Below are 19122 nucleotides of genomic sequence, written 5' to 3'. Positions count from 1 at the left end.
ACCAACCAGCGGCGCGCCGGGGAGTCTCCGGGCCGGAGCGGGAAAAGCCACGCGGGGCGTGTCGGCAGCGCTTCTCCCCAATCCCCGCGGCGCAGGGGCGGGACGTTTCGGCGCGCAGCCAATCAGCGGCGGCGCGGGGGGCGGAGCGCGGCGAGGCGGCCAATGGGGCGGCGGCGTTGTGAGGCGGCAGCCAATGGGCGGCGGCGCGGGGGCCGCGCGGGCGGCGGGGGCGGCGGGGTGAGGCGGCGGCGCTCGCGGCGCTCGGCCCCTTTCCGTGTCGGCCCTCGCAGAGGGAGCATCGCGCGCCGCCGCCACCGCCCCGCGCCGCCGCCATGGCCAAGGCCGAGGTCAGCAGCGGCGCCCGCCCCGCTCCCCGCCGATCCGCGCGCCCCGTTGTTTGTTTTTTTTTTTTTTTTTTTTGTTGTTTTTTTTTTTAACCCATCCCCGTTCCCTCCCCCCCGCCCCCGCCGCCGCCGCCGCCGCCTGGCGGGCCGCGGGACCTCACTGCGCCTGCGCGCGGCGCCCCCCCCTCATCCCCTCAGCCGCGCAGGCGCCATTGTGTGTGGGGGGGGGTCACACACAGAGCCCCCCCCTCCCCTCCCCCTTCCCCTCCCCCTTCCCCTCCCCTCCCCCCTCAGGTTCCATTTTTGGGGGGGGTCCCACAGAGCCCCTCCCCCCCCCCCCCCAAGGTCCATTTTCGAGGGGGGGTCCCACAGATTTCGCCCCCCTCAGGCGCATGCGCGACCCCCCCTCACCCCGCGCGCGCTCCCGCGGCCACGTGCGCGCGCTTTGTGTCACGGGGGGGGGGGGTCTCGGGAATAACGGGGGGGGGAAAGAAGGGGATGGGGGGGTGTTGGAATTTGGGCTTGAAATTAAAGCTGGGGGGGTGGGGGAGTTGGAGTTTAGGGTTGGGGGGGGCAAAATTAGGGGAGGGGGGTCAGGAATAGGGGCTGGGGGCGCTGAGGGGGCTGAGGGTGCTGGTAGGCCCCAAAATTTGGGGTTGGGGGTGTTGGAATTTGGGGTGTGGGGCCTTTGTGGGGTTTAATATTAAAACTGGGGGGGTGGGGGGTCGGAATAGGGCTGGGGGCCCTGAAGGGGCTGGGGGCGGTGAGGGGGCTGGTAGGCCCCAAAAATGGGGGTTGAGGGAGAGATTTGGGGGCCTGGAGTTGGGATTTTGGGGTTGGGGGTGTTGGAATTGGGGATGTGGGGGCTTGGGGGGGTTTAAAATGAAAGCTGGGGGGTTTGGGGGGGTGGGGGGTCAGAAATAGGGGCTGGCGGCGGTGAGGGTGATGGTAGGCCCAAAAAATGGAGGTTGGGGGAGAGATTTGGGGGCCTGGGACATTGAGAAATTTGGGTTGGGGGGGTTTGGGGGTCTGGTGGCCTCCCCAGATGGGAACTGGGGATGCTCAAGGTTCAGGTGGCCCCAAAAATTGGGGATGGGGGAGGTCAGGGAGGGTCCCCAGGGGGCTGGGGGGGGGATTTGTTGGGGGTGGGTTTGGGGTGTCAGGAGCTGCTTGGGAGGGGAGGGTCCCAGTTGGGTTTTTTTGGGGTCCCAGGGGCGATTTGGGGGTGTCAGGATCTCTCTGGAGCTTTGGGGGGACATTTTGGGGTGTGAGGGGGAGTTCAGGAGGGATTTTGGGATGGGACGGGGGTCCCAAGAGGGATTTTGGGGTGTGAGGAGCACTGGAGGGGTCCCATTAGGGATTTTGGGTTGTCAGTCCCCCCGGGAGCTGGGTGAGGGGGTTTTGAGGGGGTTTTGGGGTTCCCCAGCCTCCCCAGAGCTGGGTGAGGAGGTTTTGGGGGTCCTCATCCCCCAACAGGAACTGTGTGAGGGGGTTTCGGGGTGTCAGGCCCCTGTGAGCTGAGTGTGGGGGTTTTGGGGGTGTTTTAGGGGGGATTTTTGGGGTGTTTTAAGGGGTGTTTTAAGGAGTGTTTTAGGGAAGGTTTAGGGGGTGTTTTAGGGGGGATTTTTGGGGTGTTGTAAGGGGTGTTTTGGGGGTGTTTTAGGGGGAGTTTTAGGGGGGATTTGGGAGTGTTTTAAGGGGTGTTTTAGGGGAGGTTTAGGGGGTGTTTTAGGGGGGATTTTGGGGGTGTTTAGGGGGTATTTGGGCTTCCCACCCCCTCCGTGGGGTTCCGGGGTGCCCTGAGCCCGTCCCCCCGCAGTCCCCGAAGGAGCCGGAGCAGCTCCGGAAGCTTTTCATCGGGGGCCTGAGCTTCGAGACCACGGACGAGAGCCTGCGCAGCCACTTCGAGCAGTGGGGCACGCTCACCGACTGCGTGGTGAGGGGCAGGGGGCCTGAAATGGGGCTGGGGGCCCTGGAAACGGCACTGACTGCAGGAAAAACGGGGCTGGGGGCCCTGAAATGGGGCTGCGGGCCCTGGAAACGGCACTGACAGCAGGAAAAACGGGGCTGGGGGCCGTCTGAAATGGGGCTGGGGGCCTGAAATGGGGCTGGGGGCCCTGGAAACGGCACTGAGAGCAGGAAAATGGGGCTGGGGGCCCTGGAAACGGCACTGAGAGCAGGAAAATGGGGCTGGGGGCCCTGGAAATGGCACTGAGAGCAGGAAAAACAGGGCTGGGGGCCGTCTGAAATGGGGCTGGGGGCCTGAAATGGGGCTGGGGGCCCTGGAAACAGCACTGAGAGCTGGAAAATGGGGCTGGGGGCCCTGGAAACGGCACTGAGAGCAAAAAAATGGGGCTGGGGGCCTCTGAAATGGTGCTGGGGGCCCTGGAAACAGCACTGAGAACAGGAAAATGGGGCTGGGGGCCTCTGAAATGGGGCTGGGGGCCCTGAAATGGGGCTGGGGGCCCTGGAAACGGCACTGAGAGCAGGAAAAACAGGGCTGGGGTCCCCAAAAATGGAGCTGAGGTCCCTGAAATGGGACTGAGATCTCCTGGAGTAGAGCTGGGGTCACTAAAAGGGCACTGTGATCCCTAAAACCAGCCCTGGGATCCCTGAAAATGGCCCTGAGACCCTTAAAAACGTCATGGGATCCCTAAAAATGGAGCTGGGATGACAAAAATGGCCCTGGGATCCTCAAATCCCTCCCTGGGGTCCCTGAAATCAGCCCTGGGACCCCAAAACCAGCCCTGGAGCACCAAAACCAACCCTGGGGCACCAAAACTGACCTGGGACCTTTAAAATCAGCCCTGGGACCCCAAAACCAGCCCTGGGGCACCAAAACTGATCTGGGACCTTTAAAATCAGCCCTGGGACCCCAAAACCAGCCCTGGGGCACCAAAACCGACCTGGGACCTTTAAAATCAGCCCTGGGACCCCAAAACCAGCCCTGGGGCACCAAAACTGACCTGGGACCTTTAAAATCAGCCCTGGGACCCCAAAACCAGCCCTGGGACCCCCTGAACCCAGGCCACCCTCTGGCACCTCCAGACTGCGCCCCTGGGTGCCACAGCCCCCCGAGTGTGTGTGACCCCTCACCTGTGTGTGCCACCTGTGTGTGTCACCTGTGTGTGTCACCTGTGTGTCCCTTTTTGTGTGCGTGACCTCCGTGTGACCCTTCACGTGTCACCTGTGTATTTCTTTGTGTGTGACGTGTGTGACCTTTCACCTGTCACTTGCATGTGTCCTCTCACCTGTGTGTGCCACATGTGTGTCCCTTTCTCTGTGTGTGACCTGTGTGTGACCCTTTGCGTGTGTGTGTTCTCACCTGTGTCACCTGCGTGTGTGTCCCGTGTGTCCCTTTCCCTGCGTATGATCTGTGTGTCACCTGTGTCACCTGCGTGTGTGTCCCGTGTGTCCCTTTCCCTGCGTATGATCTGTGTGTCACCTGTGTCACCTGTGTGTGTGTCCCGTGTGTCCCTTTCCCTGCGTATGATCCGTGTGTCACCTGTGTCACCTGCGTGTGTGTCCCGTGTGTCCCTGCCCTGTCCCCTGTGTCCCTGTCCCCAGGTGAGACAGGACCCCAGACACAAAACGCTCGTGGGCGTTTGGGTTTGTCACATCCCTGCCCGTGTCCCCGTGTCCCTGTGTCTGTCCTCGTGTCCCTGTGTCTGTCCCCTCAGTGTCCCCGTGTCCCCAGGTGATGCGGGACCCCAACACGAAGCGCTCGCGGGGCTTCGGCTTCGTCACCTACTCGTCGGTGGAGGAGGTGGACGCCGCCATGAACGCGCGGCCACACAAGGTGGACGGCAGGGTGGTGGAGCCCAAACGGGCCGTGTCCAGAGAGGTGAGGGACACTGGGGACACTGGGGACACTGAGGGGACACTGGGGGGACACTGGGGACATGGCAGGGTCACAGCAGGGTGGTGGAGCCCAAACGGGCCGTGTCCAGAGAGGTGAGGGACACTGGGGACACTGAGGGGACACTGGGGACACTGGGGACACTGAGGACACTGAGGGGACACTGGGGACATGGCAGGGTGGTGGAGCCCAAACGGGCCGTGTCCAGAGAGGTGAGGGACACTGGGGACACTGAGGGGACACTGGGGACACTGAGGACACTGAGGGGACACTGGGGACATGGCAGGGTGGTGGAGCCCAAACGGGCCGTGTCCAGAGAGGTGAGGGACACTGGGGACACTGAGGGGACACTGGGGACACTGAGGGGACACTGGGGACATGGCAGGGTGGTGGAGCCCAAACGGGCCGTGTCCAGAGAGGTGAGGGACACTGGGGACACTGAGGGGACACTGGGGACCCTGGGGACACTGGGGACACTGAGGGGACCCTGGGGACCCTGGGGGGACACTGGGGACATGGCAGGGTCACAGCAGGGTGGTGGAGCCCAAACGGGCCGTGTCCCGAGAGGTGAGGGACACTGGGGACACTGAGGGGACACTGGGGACACTGGGGGGACACTGGGGACATGGCAGGGTCACGGCAGGGTGGTGGAGCCCAAACGGGCCGTGTCCCGAGAGGTGAGGGACACTGGGGACATTGGGGACACTGAGGGGACATTGGGGACAGGTGTGGTGGCTGTGCCAGGTGCTCCCAGCATTGACCCTGGGGACAGGGCTGGTGGCAGTGGCCAGGCCTGCTGCTCCCGGTGGTGTCCCCGGGGCAGCCCCGGTGGCCGTGTCCCCTGTCCCCACTGCCACCCCCGGCCCTGTCCCCTGTCCCGCTGCCACCCCTGGCTGTGTCCCCAGGACTCGCAGCGGCCCGGCGCGCACCTGACGGTGAAGAAGATCTTCGTGGGCGGCATCAAGGAGGACACGGAGGAGCACCACCTGCGCGAGTACTTCGGGCAGTACGGCAAGATCGAGGTCATCGAGATCATGACCGACCGCGGCAGCGGCAAGAAGCGCGGCTTCGCCTTCGTCACCTTCGACGACCACGACTCCGTCGACAAAATCGTCAGTGAGTGGCCCTGGGGACACCTGGGACACCTGGGGGGACAGCTGGGGGGACAGGTGGGGATACCTGGGGACACCTGGGGGGACAGCTGGGACAGCTGGGGGGACAGCTGGGGACACCTGGGGACAGCTGGGACACCTGGGGGGACAGCTGGGGATACCTGGGGACAGCTGGGGACACCTGGGACACCTGGGGGGACAGCTGGGGATACCTGGGGGGACAGCTGGGGACAGCTGGGGACACCTGGGGACAGCTGGGGGGGGACACCTGGGGACACCTGGGGGGCAGCTGGGGACACCTGGGGACAGCTGGGGGGGACACCTGGGACACCTGGGGGGACAGCTGGGGGGACAGGTGGGGATACCTGGGGACACCTGGGGGGACAGCTGGGACAGCTGGGGACACCTGGGGACAGCTGGGGGGGGACACCTGGGGACACCTGGGGGGCAGCTGGGGACACCTGGGGACAGCTGGGGGGGACACCTGGGACACCTGGGGGGACAGCTGGGGGGACAGGTGGGGATACCTGGGGACACCTGGGGGGACAGCTGGGACAGCTGGGGGGACAGCTGGGGACACCTGGGGACAGCTGGGACACCTGGGGGGACAGCTGGGGATACCTGGGGACAGCTGGGGACAGCTGGGACACCTGGGGGGACAGCTGGGGATACCTGGGGACAGCTGGGACACCTGGGGGGACAGCTGGGACACCTGGGGGGACACCTGGGGACAGCTGGGGGGGACACCTGGGACACCTGGGGGGACACCTGGGGACAGCTGGGGGGGACACCTGGGACACCTGGGGGGACACCTGGGGACACCTGGGGACAGCTGGGACACCTGGGGGGACAGCTGGGGATACCTGGGGACACCTGGGGACAGCTGGGACACCTGGGGACAGCTGCAGGGGACAGCTGGGACACCTGGGGGGTGGCAATGTGGGGACACTAGGGAGTGACATTGCAGCTGGGGACACCTGGGGGGGACAGCCCAGCTGGGGACACTGGGGACACCTGGGGACAGCTGAGGGGTGACCGGCTGGCTGGGGACACTGGGGACACCTGGGGACAGCCTGGGGACAGCTGAGGGGTGACATGCTGGCTGGGGACACCTGGGGGGTGACCGGCTGGCTGGGGACAGCGTGGGGACGGTGTGGGGCAGTGACAGCCACCCTGGGGACAGCGTGGGGACGGTGTGGGGCAGTGACAGCCACCCTGGGGACAGCGTGGGGTGGGCGCCACCCCGGCCGGGCAGTGCCACCCGGTGAGCCCGCGTGTCCCCCGCAGTCCAGAAGTACCACACGGTGAACGGGCACAACTGCGAGGTGCGCAAGGCGCTGTCCAAGCAGGAGATGGCCAGCGCCTCGGCCGGCCAGCGAGGTGAGCCCCGGCCCGGCCCCGCCACGCCCCCCGTGCCCGCCGTGCCTGACGTCCCCGTGCCCCCCAGGCCGCAGCGGCTCCGGTAACTTCGGTGGCGGCGGCGGCCGCGGCGGCGGCTTCGGCGGCGGCGACAACTTCAACCGCGGCGGCAACTTCGGCGGCCGTGGTGAGTGGGGGACTGGGACGGGGATGGGGACAGCACCGGGACAGGGACAGCAGTGACCCCGGGGACAGGGACAGCACCGGGACAGGGACAGGGACAGCGTGAGGGCAGGGACAGCACCAGGAGCGGGGACACCACGGGGGACAGGGACAGCACCGGGACAGGGACAGCACCAGGAACAGGGACAGCAGTGACCCTGGGGACAGGGACAGCACCGGGACAGGGACAGGGAAAGCAGTGATGCCGGGGACAGGGACAGGACAGGGACAGGGACTGGGACAGCAGTGACCCCGGGGACAGGGACAGCACCGGGACAGGGACAGGGACAGCAGTGACCCTGGGGACAGGGACAGCACCGGGACAAGGACAGGGACAGCATGAGGGCAGGGACAGCACCGGGACAGGGACAGGGACAGCAGTGACCCCGGGGACAGGGACAGCGCCGGGACAGGGACAGGGACAGCACCGGGACAGGGACAGGGACAGCAGTGACCCTGGGGACAGGGACAACACCCGGGGACAGGGACAGCATGAGGACAGGGACAGCACCAGGAACAAGGACAGGGGACAACACTGGGCATGGGGACAGGGACAGCGTGAGGACAGGGACAGCGCCAGGAACAGGGACACCACAGGGGACAGGGACAGCACTGGGACAGGGACAGCACCAGGAACAGGGACAGGGGACAACACCGGGCATGGGGACAGGGACAGCACTAACCCCAGGGACAGGAACAGCGTGAGGACATGGACAGCACCGGGACAGGGACAGGGACAGCGTGAGGACAGGGACAGCACCAGGAACGGGGACAGGGACAGCACCAGGAGCGGGGACAGCACCGGGGACAGGGACAGCAGCGGGACAGGGACAGCACTGACCCCGGGCACCGGACCCTCCCTCACTGGCTGCCGCCGCTCCGCGTGCCCCGGGGCTCCGGTGCCCGTCCCTGGCGTGGCCCCGGCGCCGTTCGCTCTTTCCAGCCGGGTTTGGCGGTGCCGGATTTGGCAGATTTGGTGCCGACGGTAAGGCCAGGCCGGGCCCGAGCCCGGTGGCGCCGCCAGGACACCCGGCCCCGCCGGCCACAGCCGCCGGAGCTGGCCCCGCCGCGGCCCCCCGCCCCAAATCCTTTCTCCTCGTTTCTCCCGCAGGGTACGGCGGCGGCGGCGGCCCCGGCTACTCCGGGGGCAACCGCGGCTACGGCGGCAGCGGCTCCTACGACGGCTACAACAACGGCGGCGGCGGCTTCGGCGGCGGCAGCGGGGGCCGGCGGCCGGCGCGGGGCCCGGCGCTGGCCGTGCGCAACGGGCTGGGCGAGGCGGGCACAGGTGGCACCGGGCGGGGGGCACCGGGGGGTCTGGGGTCTCTGGGAGTCCGTCACGGGGGGGAAGGGGTCACCGTGGTTTGGGGGCTCTGGGTTTGGGGTCTTTGGGAGTCCATCACGGGGGGGTTTGGGGTCTCTGGGTTTGGGGGAAGGGGTCACCGGGGTCTGGGGTCCCTGGGATGAGAGCACGGGGGGTTTGGGATCTCTGGGTTTGGGGTCTTTGGGAGTCCATCACAGGGGGTTTGGGGTCTCTGGGGTTTGGGGGAAGGGGTCACTGGGGTCTGGGGCTCTGGGTTTGGGGTCTCTGGGAATTCATCACGGGGGGTTTGGGGTCTCTGGGGTTTGGGGGAAGGGGTCACCGGGGTCTGGGGTCTCTGGGAGTCCATCGCAGGGAGTTTGGGGTCTCTGGGTTGAGGGAAGGGGTCACCAGGGGCTGGGGTCTCTGGGGTTTGGGGTCTCTGGGAATCCATCATGGGTGGTCTGGGGTCTCTGGGGTGGGATCACTGAGGGTTTGGGGTCTCTGGGAACCCATCCTGAAGACCATGGTGGGTTTGGGATCTGCCGAGACCCACAGCGGGTTTGGGATCCCAGGGAACCCATCCCGAAGATCCCAGGGGTTTGGGATCTGCTGACCCCAGAGGTCACGGCGGGTTTGGGATCTGCTGAGACCCACAGCGGGTTTGGGATCCCAGGGAACCCATCCTGAAGATCCCAGGGGTTTGGGATCTGCTGAGACCCACAGCGGGTTTGGGATCCCAGGGAACCCATCCCGAAGATCCCAGGGGTTTGGGATCTGCTGACCCCAGAGGTCATGGCGGGTTTGGGATCTGCCGAGACCCACAGCAGGGTGGGTTTGGGATCCCAGGGAACCCATCCTGAAGATCCCAGGGGTTTGGGATCTGCTGAGACCCACAGCGGGTTTGGGATCCCAGGGAACCCATCCCGAAGATCCCAGGGGTTTGGGATCTGCTGACCCCAGGGGTCACGGTGGGTTTGGGATCCCAGGTAAAGCCCCCTGGGCTCTGCGCTCCCAGTTCAGAGCTCCCAGAGCCTCGGGGATCCCAAATCTGCCGATTCCCCAAGCACGGGGCCACCCCTGGGTGCTCCCTGTCCCTGCCAGCTCCGGGACTGTCCCCAGTGTCCCCCTGTCACCCCGCTGTCCCCCCTGACCCCGCTGTCCCCCCAGGCAGCAATTTCGGGGGCGGGGGCAGCTACAACGACTTCGGCAGCTACAACAACCAGGCCTCGAGCTTCGGGCCCATGAAGGGCGGCAGCTTCGGGGGGCGCAGCTCGGGGCCCTACGGTGGCGGTGAGTCCCCAAAACCCCCAAAAATCACCTGGGGAACCCCAAAATATCCCAAATGTCCCGGGGGCAGCTTCGGGGGGTGCAGCTCGGGGCCCTACGGCGGCGGTGAGTCCCCAAAAATCACCTGGGGAACCCCCAAAATATCCCAAATGTCCCGGGGGCAGCTTCGGGGGGCGCAGCTCGGGGCCCTATGGCAGCGGTGAGTCCCCAAAAATCACTCGGGGAGCCCCAAAATATCCTGGGGAACCTCAAAAACCACATTGAGGACCCCAAAAATCACCTTGGGGGAGCTTAATTTGTATTGGGGCGGCCTTAAAATAACCTGGGGGGGGCTCAAAATGTGCTGGGAGGACCCCAAAACAAACTGGGGCGATCCCAGAATGTCCTGGCAGGGCTCTGGGGTCACTGGGGGTCCCCAAATGTCCCCCTCCCCGATTTTTGGGTGTCCCTGAATCCCCTCCTGGTTCCACAGGCGGCTACGGCAGCTCCAGCGGCGGCGGCAGCTACGGAGGAGGGAGGAGGTTTTAACGGCCAGGTGAGGGGAAAAACGGGGGGAAAGGAGGGGAAAATGGGGGAAAAAACAGGGAAAAAAGGTGGGGAAAGTTGGGAGAAAATAGGGAAAAAAGGTGGGGAAAATTTGGGAAAAGGGGGAGAAAAATATGGGAAAAAAGGTGGGGGAAATAAGGGAAAAATATGGGGAAAAGGTGGGGAAAATATGAGAAAAACTTGGGAAAAAATTGGGGGGAAATGGGGAAAATATGGGAAAATGGGGAAAATATGGGGAAATGGGGAGAAAATATGGGGAAAATATGGGAAAGAATGTGGGAAAAAATGGGAAGAGAATTGGGAGAAGAAATTATGAATTGGTCAGGGAGAAGGTAGAGGAAAATAAAACGATGGGAGGGATTTCAGGCAGAAAAGTGGGAAAACAGGAAAAAAAAGGTTGGGAAAAGATGAAGTGGGAGGGATGAAGGGAAGGGTTGGGGAAAATGGAAAAAAAGGGGAAAAAGAAGATTGGGGGAAAAAAAGAAAAGAGGGAAGCGAGAAAAGGTTGGAAAGGAGAAAAAGCTGGGAAGAGATGGAGGAAATGGTTAAAATTGGGAGATAAAGTGATGGAAAATGGGGAAATAACAGGAAAAGGTGGAAAAAGGATGGGAATGAAGGGAAAGGGGAGGTGGGAATTGCAGCGGGGCTGGGGCTGGGATCGGGCAGGGTCATGGGGATCGGGGCAGGGATGGGAATGGGAATGGGATGGGATGGGAATGGGATTGGAGCAGGAATGAGAATGGGATCTGGGATGGAAATGGAGCTGGGATTGGGGCTGGGAATGGGAATGGGGCAGGGATGGGAATGGGATCTGGGATGGAAATGGGAATGGGGCAGGGATGGGAATGGGATGGGAATGGGAATGGGATTGGAGCAGGAATGAGAATGGGATCTGGGATGGAAATGGAGCTGGGATTGGGGCTGGGAATGGGAATGGGGCAGGGATGGGAATGGGATCTGGGATGGGATTTGGCAATGGAATCTGGGATGGGATTTGGGAATGGGATGGGAATTTGGCAGGATTGGGGCAGGGATGGGAATGGGAATGGGATGGAAATGGAGCTGGGATCGGGGCTGGGACTGCAGCTGGGTTTGGGGCTGGGATGGGAATGGGATCTGGGATGGGAATGGGATCTGGGATGGGAATGGGATCTGGGATGGGAATGGGATCTGGGCAGGGATTTGGGCCAGGATTGGGGCTGGGACTGGAGCTGGGTTTGGGGCTCTGCCCCTCCTGGAGCCCCCAACACCGGAGCTGCTCCTGATCCCAATCCCAGTGCTGATCCCAGCCCCGATCCTGACTGCCCCAATCCTGATCCCAGCGCTGACCCTGCCCCAATCCCGAACCCAATCCTGACCCCGATCCTGCCCCAGTCCCGATCCCAAAATCCCAATCCTGATCCCAGTGCTGACCCTGCCCCAATCCTGATCCCAATCCTGACCCCAATCCTGATCCCAGTGCTGACCCTGCCCCAATCCCGAACCCAAAATCCCAATCCCAAAATCCCAATCCTGATCCCAGTGCTGACCCTGCCCCAATCCCGAACCCAATCCTGACCCCGATCCTGCCCTGATCCCGATCCCAAAATCCCAATCCCAAAATCCCAATCCTGATCCCAGTGCTGACCCTGCCCCAATCCCGAACCCAATCCTGACCCCGATCCTGCCCTGATCCCGATCCCAAAATCCCAATCCTGATCCCAGTGCTGACCCTGCCCCAATCCTGATCCCAATCCTGACCCCGATCCTGCCCTGAGCCCAATCCCAAAATTCCAATCCCAAAATCCCAATCCTGATCCCAGTGTTGACCCTGCCCAATCCTGATCCCAATCCTGACCCCGATCCTGCCCTGAGCCCAATCCCAAAATTCCAATCCCAAAATCCCAATCCTGATCCCAGTGTTGACCCTGCCCAATCCTGATCCCAATCCTGACCCCGATCCTGCCCCGATCCCAATCCCAAAATCCCAACCCCGATCCCGGCGCTGACCCTGCCCCGATCCCAATCCCAAAATCCCAATCCCAAAATCCCGATCCCGGTGCTGACCCTGCCCCTCTGTCCCACAGGAGCCGGAGCTGGGCGGGAGCCGGGGCAGCCCCAGGAGCCAGAGCCGGAGCTGGGCCGGGAGAGCCCCGGGACCCCCCTGGGAACCTCTGGGGACCACCCGGGACCCCCCTGGATCCCCCAGGACCCTCTGGGGACCCCCCAGGATCCCCCTGGGACCCCCCAGGATCCCCCGGGATTCCCCTGGGACCCTCTGGGGACCCCCCGGGACCCCTCTGGATCCCCCAGGACCCTCTGGGGACCTCCCAGGATCCCCCCGGGACCCCCCGGGATTCCCCTGGGACCCCCCTGGGACCCTCTGGGGACCCCTGGGATCCCCCCGGGATTCCCCCCGGGACCTCCGGGAATCCCCCGGGACCCCCGGGGCCGGGTCCCCCCGTAGTTCCCGAGCGGAGCGGCCGGAACCCCCCCGTGTCCTGTACCCCCCCCCCTCAATAAATGTCTCTTGGGTTTTTTTTTTAATTGGTTTTTATCATCATTGTTAATTTCAGAGCTGGGGGTGGCTGCTTCCTCCTGATTGGTCACCGCAGCTGTCAGTCACAGCCTGGCTCCGCCCCACCTGACTGTCGTGTCCCCAGGTGTCCCAAAGTGTCCCCAAAGTGTCCCCTGGGTGTCCCTGAGTGTCCCCAGGTGTCCCTGAGTGTCCCCAGGGTGTCCTAGAATGTCCCCAGGGTGTCCCCAGGTGTCCCAAAGTGTCCCCAAAGTGTCCCCTGGGTGTCCCTGGGTATCCCAGGGTGTCCCTGAGTGTCCCCAGGGTGTCCCTGGGTATCCCAGGGTGTCCCTGAATGTCCCCAGGGTGTCCCCAGGTGTCCCAAAGTGTCCCCAAAGTGTCCCCTGGGTGTCCCTGAATGTCCCCAGGGTGTCCCACCCCCCCCCATCACTGATTGCCACCTTCCCCTTTTGAAGGAGCCCTCGGAGGTGAGCCTGGCGACACTCTGGGGACACTTTGGGGACACCCTGGGGACACTCAGGGACACCCTGGGACACCCTGGGGACACTCAGGGACACCCTGGGGACACCTGGGGACACCCTGGGGACACCCTGGGGACACTGCAGGGACAGGGCTGGGGACGAAGCAGCCACGGAGGGGCCAGACACAACACCTGGCGGATGACACGGGGGTGCCACCGCTGTCCCCCAGAGTCCCCAGATGTCCCCAGCCCCTGGTGGGTGACACAGAGGTGCCACCCCTGTCCCCAAATGTCCCCAAGTGTCCCCCAATGTCCCCCGCTGTTCTCCAAACGGCCCCATTAATATCCCCAGATGTCCCCAAATGTCCCCAGTGGCCCCAAATGTCCCCAAATGTCCCCAAATGTCCCCAGATGTCCCCAAATGTCCCCAATGCCCCCATTAATCTCCCCAAATCTCCCCCCTGTCCCCGCCCCCCCCCCGTGACACGCTCCGGGCGCCATCAGCAGAACAGGCCCCACTTCCGGTCACGTGCGCGCCGAGCCAGCCAATCAGCCCAGCCCCGGTAAAGCGGTGACGTCAGCGCTTCCCCGGTCACTATGGCAACTGCGCCGCCCCCTCCGCTTCCGGCAGCGCCGTGCAGCCGTGATTGACAGCTAGATCGTCCAATCAACGCCTGTCTAGGGAAGCGCGGGAAAGACTGGTCCGCCCACCGCGCGGAAGCGCGCAGCGATTGGTGGGGTGGAGGAAGAATTGGACCAATCAGGCCGGCGGGGTGGGGCCAACGAGAGTGATTGGCAGGCGAGCAGCCAATCAGCGGCGGGCGCTCTTCCGGCTCCACGTCGGCAGCGGCGGAGGCAAAATGGAGACGCTGGTGCTGGTGAGGGACGGGGAAACTGAGGCACGGGCGAACTGGGAGTACTGAGGAGAAACTGAGGCACGGGAGGGACTGGGGGGCCTGGTGGGAAACTGAGGCACGGGGGGGACTGGGGGGACTGAGGCACGGGGGGAACTGAGGGTACTGAGGGGAAACTGAGGCATGGGGGGGACTGGGAGTACTGAGGGGAAACTGAGGCATGGGGGGGACTGGGAGTACTGAGGGGAAACTGAGGCACGGGGGGGACTGGGGGGCCTGGTGGGAAACTGAGGCACGGGGGGAACTGAGGGTACTGAGGGGAAACTGAGGCACGGGGGGGACTGGGAGTACTGAGGGGAAACTGAGGCACGGGGGAACTGGGAGTACTGAGGAGAAACTGAGGCACGGGGGGAACTGGGGTACTGAGGGGAAACTGAAGCACGGGGGGAACTGGGGGGGTTCAGTCCAACACTGGGCAGTGACACTGGGGACAGTTTGGGGACAATTTGGGGACAGTTTGGCAGAGTTTGGGTGCCCGGGCCGGGGTTCTGTCCTACACTGGGCTGTGGCTCTGGGGACAGTTTTGGGGACAGGTTGGCACGGTTTGGCACAGGTTGGCACGATTTGGGCACTCAGGCCGGGGTTCTGTCCTACACTGGGCTGTGGCTCTGGGCAGTCAGTGCATCACAGAACTTGGTCCTGGGCACCCCCGGCACCGCGGGACCCGCTGGGACAGCGACAGGGAGGGGACAGAGGGACAGGGACAGAGGGACAGGGACAGACAGACAGGGGACAGGGACACAGGGACAGGGACACAGGGACAGGGACGGGGGGCACAGGCCGTGGGGACAGGGATGGGGAGGACATGGTGACAGTGACCCCAGCACAGGCTCGCCCGCTGTCCCTGTCCCGGGGGTGGCACTGTCCCTGTCCCTGTCCCCAGGGGTGTGGTGGCACTGTCACTGTCCCGGGGGTGGCACTGTCCTTGTCCCTGTCCTGTCCCGTCCCCAGGAGCCGTCCCTGTACACGGTCAAGGCCATCATCATCCTCGACAATGACGGCGAGCGGCTCTTCGCAAAGGTGGGGACACTGGGACACCCAGGGGACACCCAGGGGGGATATTGGGGACACCCAGGGGACACTGGGGACAGCCAGGGGACACCCAGGGGACACTGGGGACAGGGGGGACACCCAGGGGACAGGGGCACAGTGCCCTGAGGGGGACGCGGCTCTGGGCAAGGGCCAGGGTGGGTGGCACGGGTGTCAAGGGGTGGCCGATGTCCCTGCTGTGTGTCCCCATGTCCCCGATGGTGTCCCCGTGTCCCGTGTCCGTGTCCCCATGTCCCTGATGATGTCCCCGTGTCCGTGTCCCCATGTCCCCGATGATGTCCCCATGTCTGTGTCCCCATGTCCCCGATGATGTCCCCATGTCCCCATGACGTCCTGTGTCTGTGTCCCAGTACTACGATGACACGTACCCCAGCGTGAAGGAGCAGCGCGCCTTCGAGAAGAACATCTTCAACAAGACCCACCGCAGTGACAGTGAGTGACACCGAGGGGACACTGAGGGGACACTGAGTGACACAGGGGTGGCACGGGGGTGACACGGGGTCACAGGGACACAGGACATCTTCAGCAAGACCCACCGCAGTGACAGTGAGTGACACGGGGACACTGAGGGGACACTGAGTGACACGGGGGTGGCACTGTGTGACACAGGGGTGGCACAGGTGACACGCAGGTGACAGTGTGGCTGTCCCCAGGTGAGATCGCGCTGCTGGACGGGCTGACCGTGGTGTACAAGAGCAGCATCGACCTGTACTGCTGCGTCATCGGGAGTGCCACCCAGAACGAGGTGGGACACGGGGACACGGGGACATGGGGGGGACATGGGGGGACAGAGCAGGACAGAGCGGGGACACTGCTGGGACACCGTGGGGACTCTGCAGGGGCACGAGGACACCCAGGGCTGCTGGGGGACCCCAGGTGGATTGTGACCCCGCTGTCCCCTCTGTGTCCCCATGTGACCCCGCTGTCCCCTCTTTGTCCCCTCTGTCCCCTCTGTGTCCCCTCCGTGTCCCCTCTGTCCCCAGCTGATGCTGACGGCCGTGCTGAACTGCCTGTTCGACTCGCTGAGTCAAATGCTGAGGTAGGGACACACTGGGGACACCTGGGGACGCCTGGGACACACCTGGGGACACCTGGGACACACCTGGGACACCTGGGGACACCTGGGACACCTGGGGACACTCCTGGGGACAGTTCTGTGGGGTGTCCCCGATGTCCCTGTGGGGTATCCGTGATGTCCCCATGTCCCCATATCTCTCTGTCCCCATGTCCCCAATGTCCCCTGTCCCTGTCCCTGTCTCAGGAAGAACGTGGAGCGCCGGGCGCTGCTGGACAACATGGAGGGGCTGTTCCTGGCCGTGGACGAGATCGTGGATGGAGGGTGGGTCCCTGTCCTTGTCCCTGCCACTGCCACTGTCACTGTCACCTCCCTGTCCCTGTCCCTGCCACTGTCACCTCCCCTGTCACCTCGCTGGGACTGTTCACTGCCACTGTCACCTCCTGGGGACTGTCACCTACCTGGGATTGTCACCTCCCTGGGACTGTCACTGTCACCCTGGGACTGGCACTGCCACCCCGGGCTCTGTCCCCGCAGTGCTGAGGTGTCCCTGTCCCCTCTGTCCCTGTCCTGTCCCATCCCTGTCCTGTCCCATCCCTGTCCCCGTCCCTGTCCCATTCCTGTCCTGTCCCATCCCTGTCCCTGTCCTGTCCCTGTCCCCATCCCCATCCCCATCCCTGTCCTGTCCCATCCCTGTCCCTGTCCCATCCCTGTCCCATTCCTGTCCTGTCCCTGTCCCCGTCCCTGTCCCATCCCTGTCCCTGTCCCATCCCTGTCCCCATCCCTGTCCCATTCCTGTCCTGTCCCTGTCCTGTCCTGTCCCTGTCCTGTCCCTGTCCCATCCCTGTCCTGTCCCATCCCTGTCCTGTCCCATCCCTGTCCCATCCCTGTCCTGTCCCATCCCTGTCCCATCCCTGTCCTGTCCCATCCCTGTCCCCGTCCCTGTCCTGTCCCATCCCTGTCCCTGTCCCATTCCTGTCCTGTCCCTGTCCTGTCCCATCCCTGTCCCTGTCCCATCCCTGTCCCTGTCCTGTCCCTGTCCCTGTCCCCATCCCCATCCCTGTCCTGTCCCATCCCTGTCCCTGTCCCATTCCTGTCCTGTCCCTGTCCTGTCCTGTCCCTGTCCCATCCCTGTCCCCGTCCCTGTCCCATCCCTGTCCTGTCCCATCCCTGTCCGTGTCCCCTCAGGGTCATCCTGGAGAGTGACCCCCAGCAGGTCGTGCACCGCGTGGCCGTGCGGGTACGGGGGATCTGGGGGGACTGGGGGGCTTTGGGAATTTTAGGGGGGATTGGGGAGAATTTGGGGGTTTGGGAGGGATTTGGTTTTTGGGGGGGATTTGAGTTTTTTTTTGGGGGGGATCTGGGATTTTTGTGGGGGATTGGGAGGGATTTCAGGGGCATTTCAGGGGAATTTAGGGGCATTTGGGGGTCTTGGGAGGGAGTTGGGGTTTTTAGGGGGGAGTTGGGGAGAATTTGGGGTTTTTGGGGGGATTTGGGGGCAGCTGAGGGGGAATCCTGGGTGCCCCCCCTGCTCCAGGCACCCACTGTCCCCTCCCTGTCCCCTCCCTGTCCCCACAGGGCGAGGACGTGCCCCTGACAGAGCAGACGGTGTCACAGGTAGGACCCCAAAAACCCCTTGGGACCCCCCAAAACTCCTGAGAGCCCCAAAAACCCCTTGGGATCCCCAAAAACCTCCTGGGATCCCCCCAAAAAAATCCTGAGAGTCCCAGAAACCCCTTGGGATCCTTAAAAGTCCCCCTGGGACCCCCCAAAAAAATCCTGAGAGCCCCAAAACCCTCCTGAGACCTCCCCAAAACCCCCTGGGACCCCTCCAGGATCCCACCCCCGACCCCTTTGGGCCCCCCAAACCCTTCCAGGGGTGTCCTTGGCCCCCCCAGGTGTCCCCCAGGTGTCCCCCCTGTCCCCAGGTGTCCCCAGCTGTCCCCCCCGTCTGTGTCCCCAGGTGCTGCAGGCGGCGAAGGAGCAGATCAAGTGGACGCTGCTGCGTTAGGGGGACCCCCGGGACCCCCCAAAAACCCCCTGGGACCCCTCCAGGGCACCACCGACCTCTTTGGGCCCCCCCAGACCCTTCCAGGGGTGTCCTTGGCCCCCCCAGGTGTCCCCAGGTGTCCCCGTCTGTGTCCCCAGGTGCTGCAGGCGGCGAAGGAGCAAATCAAGTGGTCGCTGCTGCGTTAGGGGGACCCCCAAAACCTCCTGGGACCCCCCAAAAACCTCCTGGGACCCCCCCAGGACCTCCCAAAAATCTCCTGGGAACCCCGAAAACCTCCTGGGAGCCACCAGGAAGCACCCAGGAGCCCCCAACAACTCCTGGGACCCCCCCAAAACCTTGTGGGAACCCCCGGGACCCCCCAAAACCCCCCCGGGATGGCCCAGGACCCCCCAAAACCTCCTGGGACCCCACAAAACCCCCTTGAGAGCCCCCCAAAACCTCCTGGGACCCACCCGGGATCCCCCAAAACTCCCCGGGACCCCCCCGTGCCCCCCAACACGCCGCTGCCCCCCCAGTCCCGTGTGCTGCCTCCTCTGTGCCTGCGCCGCCCCGGGAGGGGTTTGGGGGGATTTTTGGGGGATTTTTGGGGGGGTTCCGAGGGATTTTGGGGGCTCTGGGGGGATTTAGGGTTTCGCCCTCCCCCTTCAACAAGGGGGTGTCCCTCAGGGACCACCCTGAGGACCCCAAAACCTCCCCGGGACCCCTCTGGGGACCCCAAAATCCACCCAGGACCCCCCTGGGGACCCCAAAATCCTCCCCGGGACCCTCCTGGGGACCCCAAAATCTACCCAGGACCCCCCTGGGGACCCCAAAATCCTCCCCGGGACCCCTCTGGGGACCCCAAAATCTACCCAGGACCCCCCTGGGGACCCCAAAATCCTCCCCGGGACCCCTCTGGGGACCCCAAAATCCACCCAGGACCCCCCTGGGGACCCCAGAATCCCCCCAGGACCCCCCCGGGGATCCCCAAAACCCCCGAGGACCCCAAAATTCCCCTGGGGACCCCAAAATCCCCCCAGGACCCTCCCGGGCCCCCCGAACCCCCCGGCCCCGAGCAGGAGCTCAAACCTCATCATTTATTGGGGTGAAGCGGGGGGGGGACACGGGGGGGGACACGGGGACCCC

At 64.3% G+C, this 19122-nt stretch overlaps 2 protein-coding genes across 3 annotated transcripts; both read left to right on the top strand.

Moving 5' to 3' along the window:
• The first annotated feature begins 188 nt into the window (after window positions 1-188).
• Window positions 189-12237, top strand: HNRNPA1 (heterogeneous nuclear ribonucleoprotein A1). Its single transcript, XM_085562824.1, has 10 exons — window positions 189-347; window positions 2164-2280; window positions 4042-4188; window positions 5109-5319; window positions 6603-6695; window positions 6763-6861; window positions 8008-8184; window positions 9367-9489; window positions 9959-10021; window positions 12099-12237. The coding sequence occupies exons 1-9, from the start codon at window positions 333-335 to the stop codon at window positions 10012-10014; spliced, it is 1038 nt and encodes a 345-aa protein (XP_085418950.1). The 5' UTR covers window positions 189-332; the 3' UTR covers window positions 10015-10021; window positions 12099-12237.
• Window positions 12238-13846: 1609 nt separating this feature from the next.
• Window positions 13847-18511, top strand: COPZ1 (coat protein complex I subunit zeta 1). Of its 2 annotated transcripts, none has more exons than XM_021546992.3 (9): window positions 13847-13885; window positions 14873-14941; window positions 15322-15403; window positions 15625-15716; window positions 15955-16010; window positions 16233-16310; window positions 17175-17226; window positions 17565-17603; window positions 18135-18511. In XM_021546992.3, the coding sequence occupies exons 1-9, from the start codon at window positions 13868-13870 to the stop codon at window positions 18180-18182; spliced, it is 534 nt and encodes a 177-aa protein (XP_021402667.1). In that variant the 5' UTR covers window positions 13847-13867; the 3' UTR covers window positions 18183-18511. The 2 variants fall into 2 exon arrangements, with proteins under 2 accessions (XP_021402667.1, XP_021402666.1); XM_021546991.3 differs by having other exon boundaries at window positions 17950-18511.
• Window positions 18512-19122: the final 611 nt, after the last annotated feature.

Source organism: Lonchura striata, chromosome 29, assembly GCF_050655825.1.
Source record: "Lonchura striata isolate lonStrDom1 chromosome 29, ASM5065582v1, whole genome shotgun sequence".
Lineage (NCBI taxonomy): Eukaryota > Metazoa > Chordata > Aves > Passeriformes > Estrildidae > Lonchura > Lonchura striata.
Note: the sequence above shows the minus strand (reverse complement) of the source record. Positions and strands in the feature narration are given on the sequence as shown.

Excerpts from the sequence above, each read along its gene's own strand:
- HNRNPA1 (XM_085562824.1), top strand. Across the intron at positions 2,281-4,041 it reads GCACGCTCACCGACTGCGTG|GTGATGCGGGACCCCAACAC; the intron begins GTGAGGGGCAGG and ends CCGTGTCCCCAG. Across the intron at positions 8,185-9,366 it reads GCTGGGCGAGGCGGGCACAG|GCAGCAATTTCGGGGGCGGG; the intron begins GTGGCACCGGGC and ends CTGTCCCCCCAG.
- COPZ1 (XM_021546992.3), top strand. Across the intron at positions 15,717-15,954 it reads GGAGTGCCACCCAGAACGAG|CTGATGCTGACGGCCGTGCT; the intron begins GTGGGACACGGG and ends CTCTGTCCCCAG. Across the intron at positions 16,311-17,174 it reads GACGAGATCGTGGATGGAGG|GGTCATCCTGGAGAGTGACC; the intron begins GTGGGTCCCTGT and ends GTGTCCCCTCAG.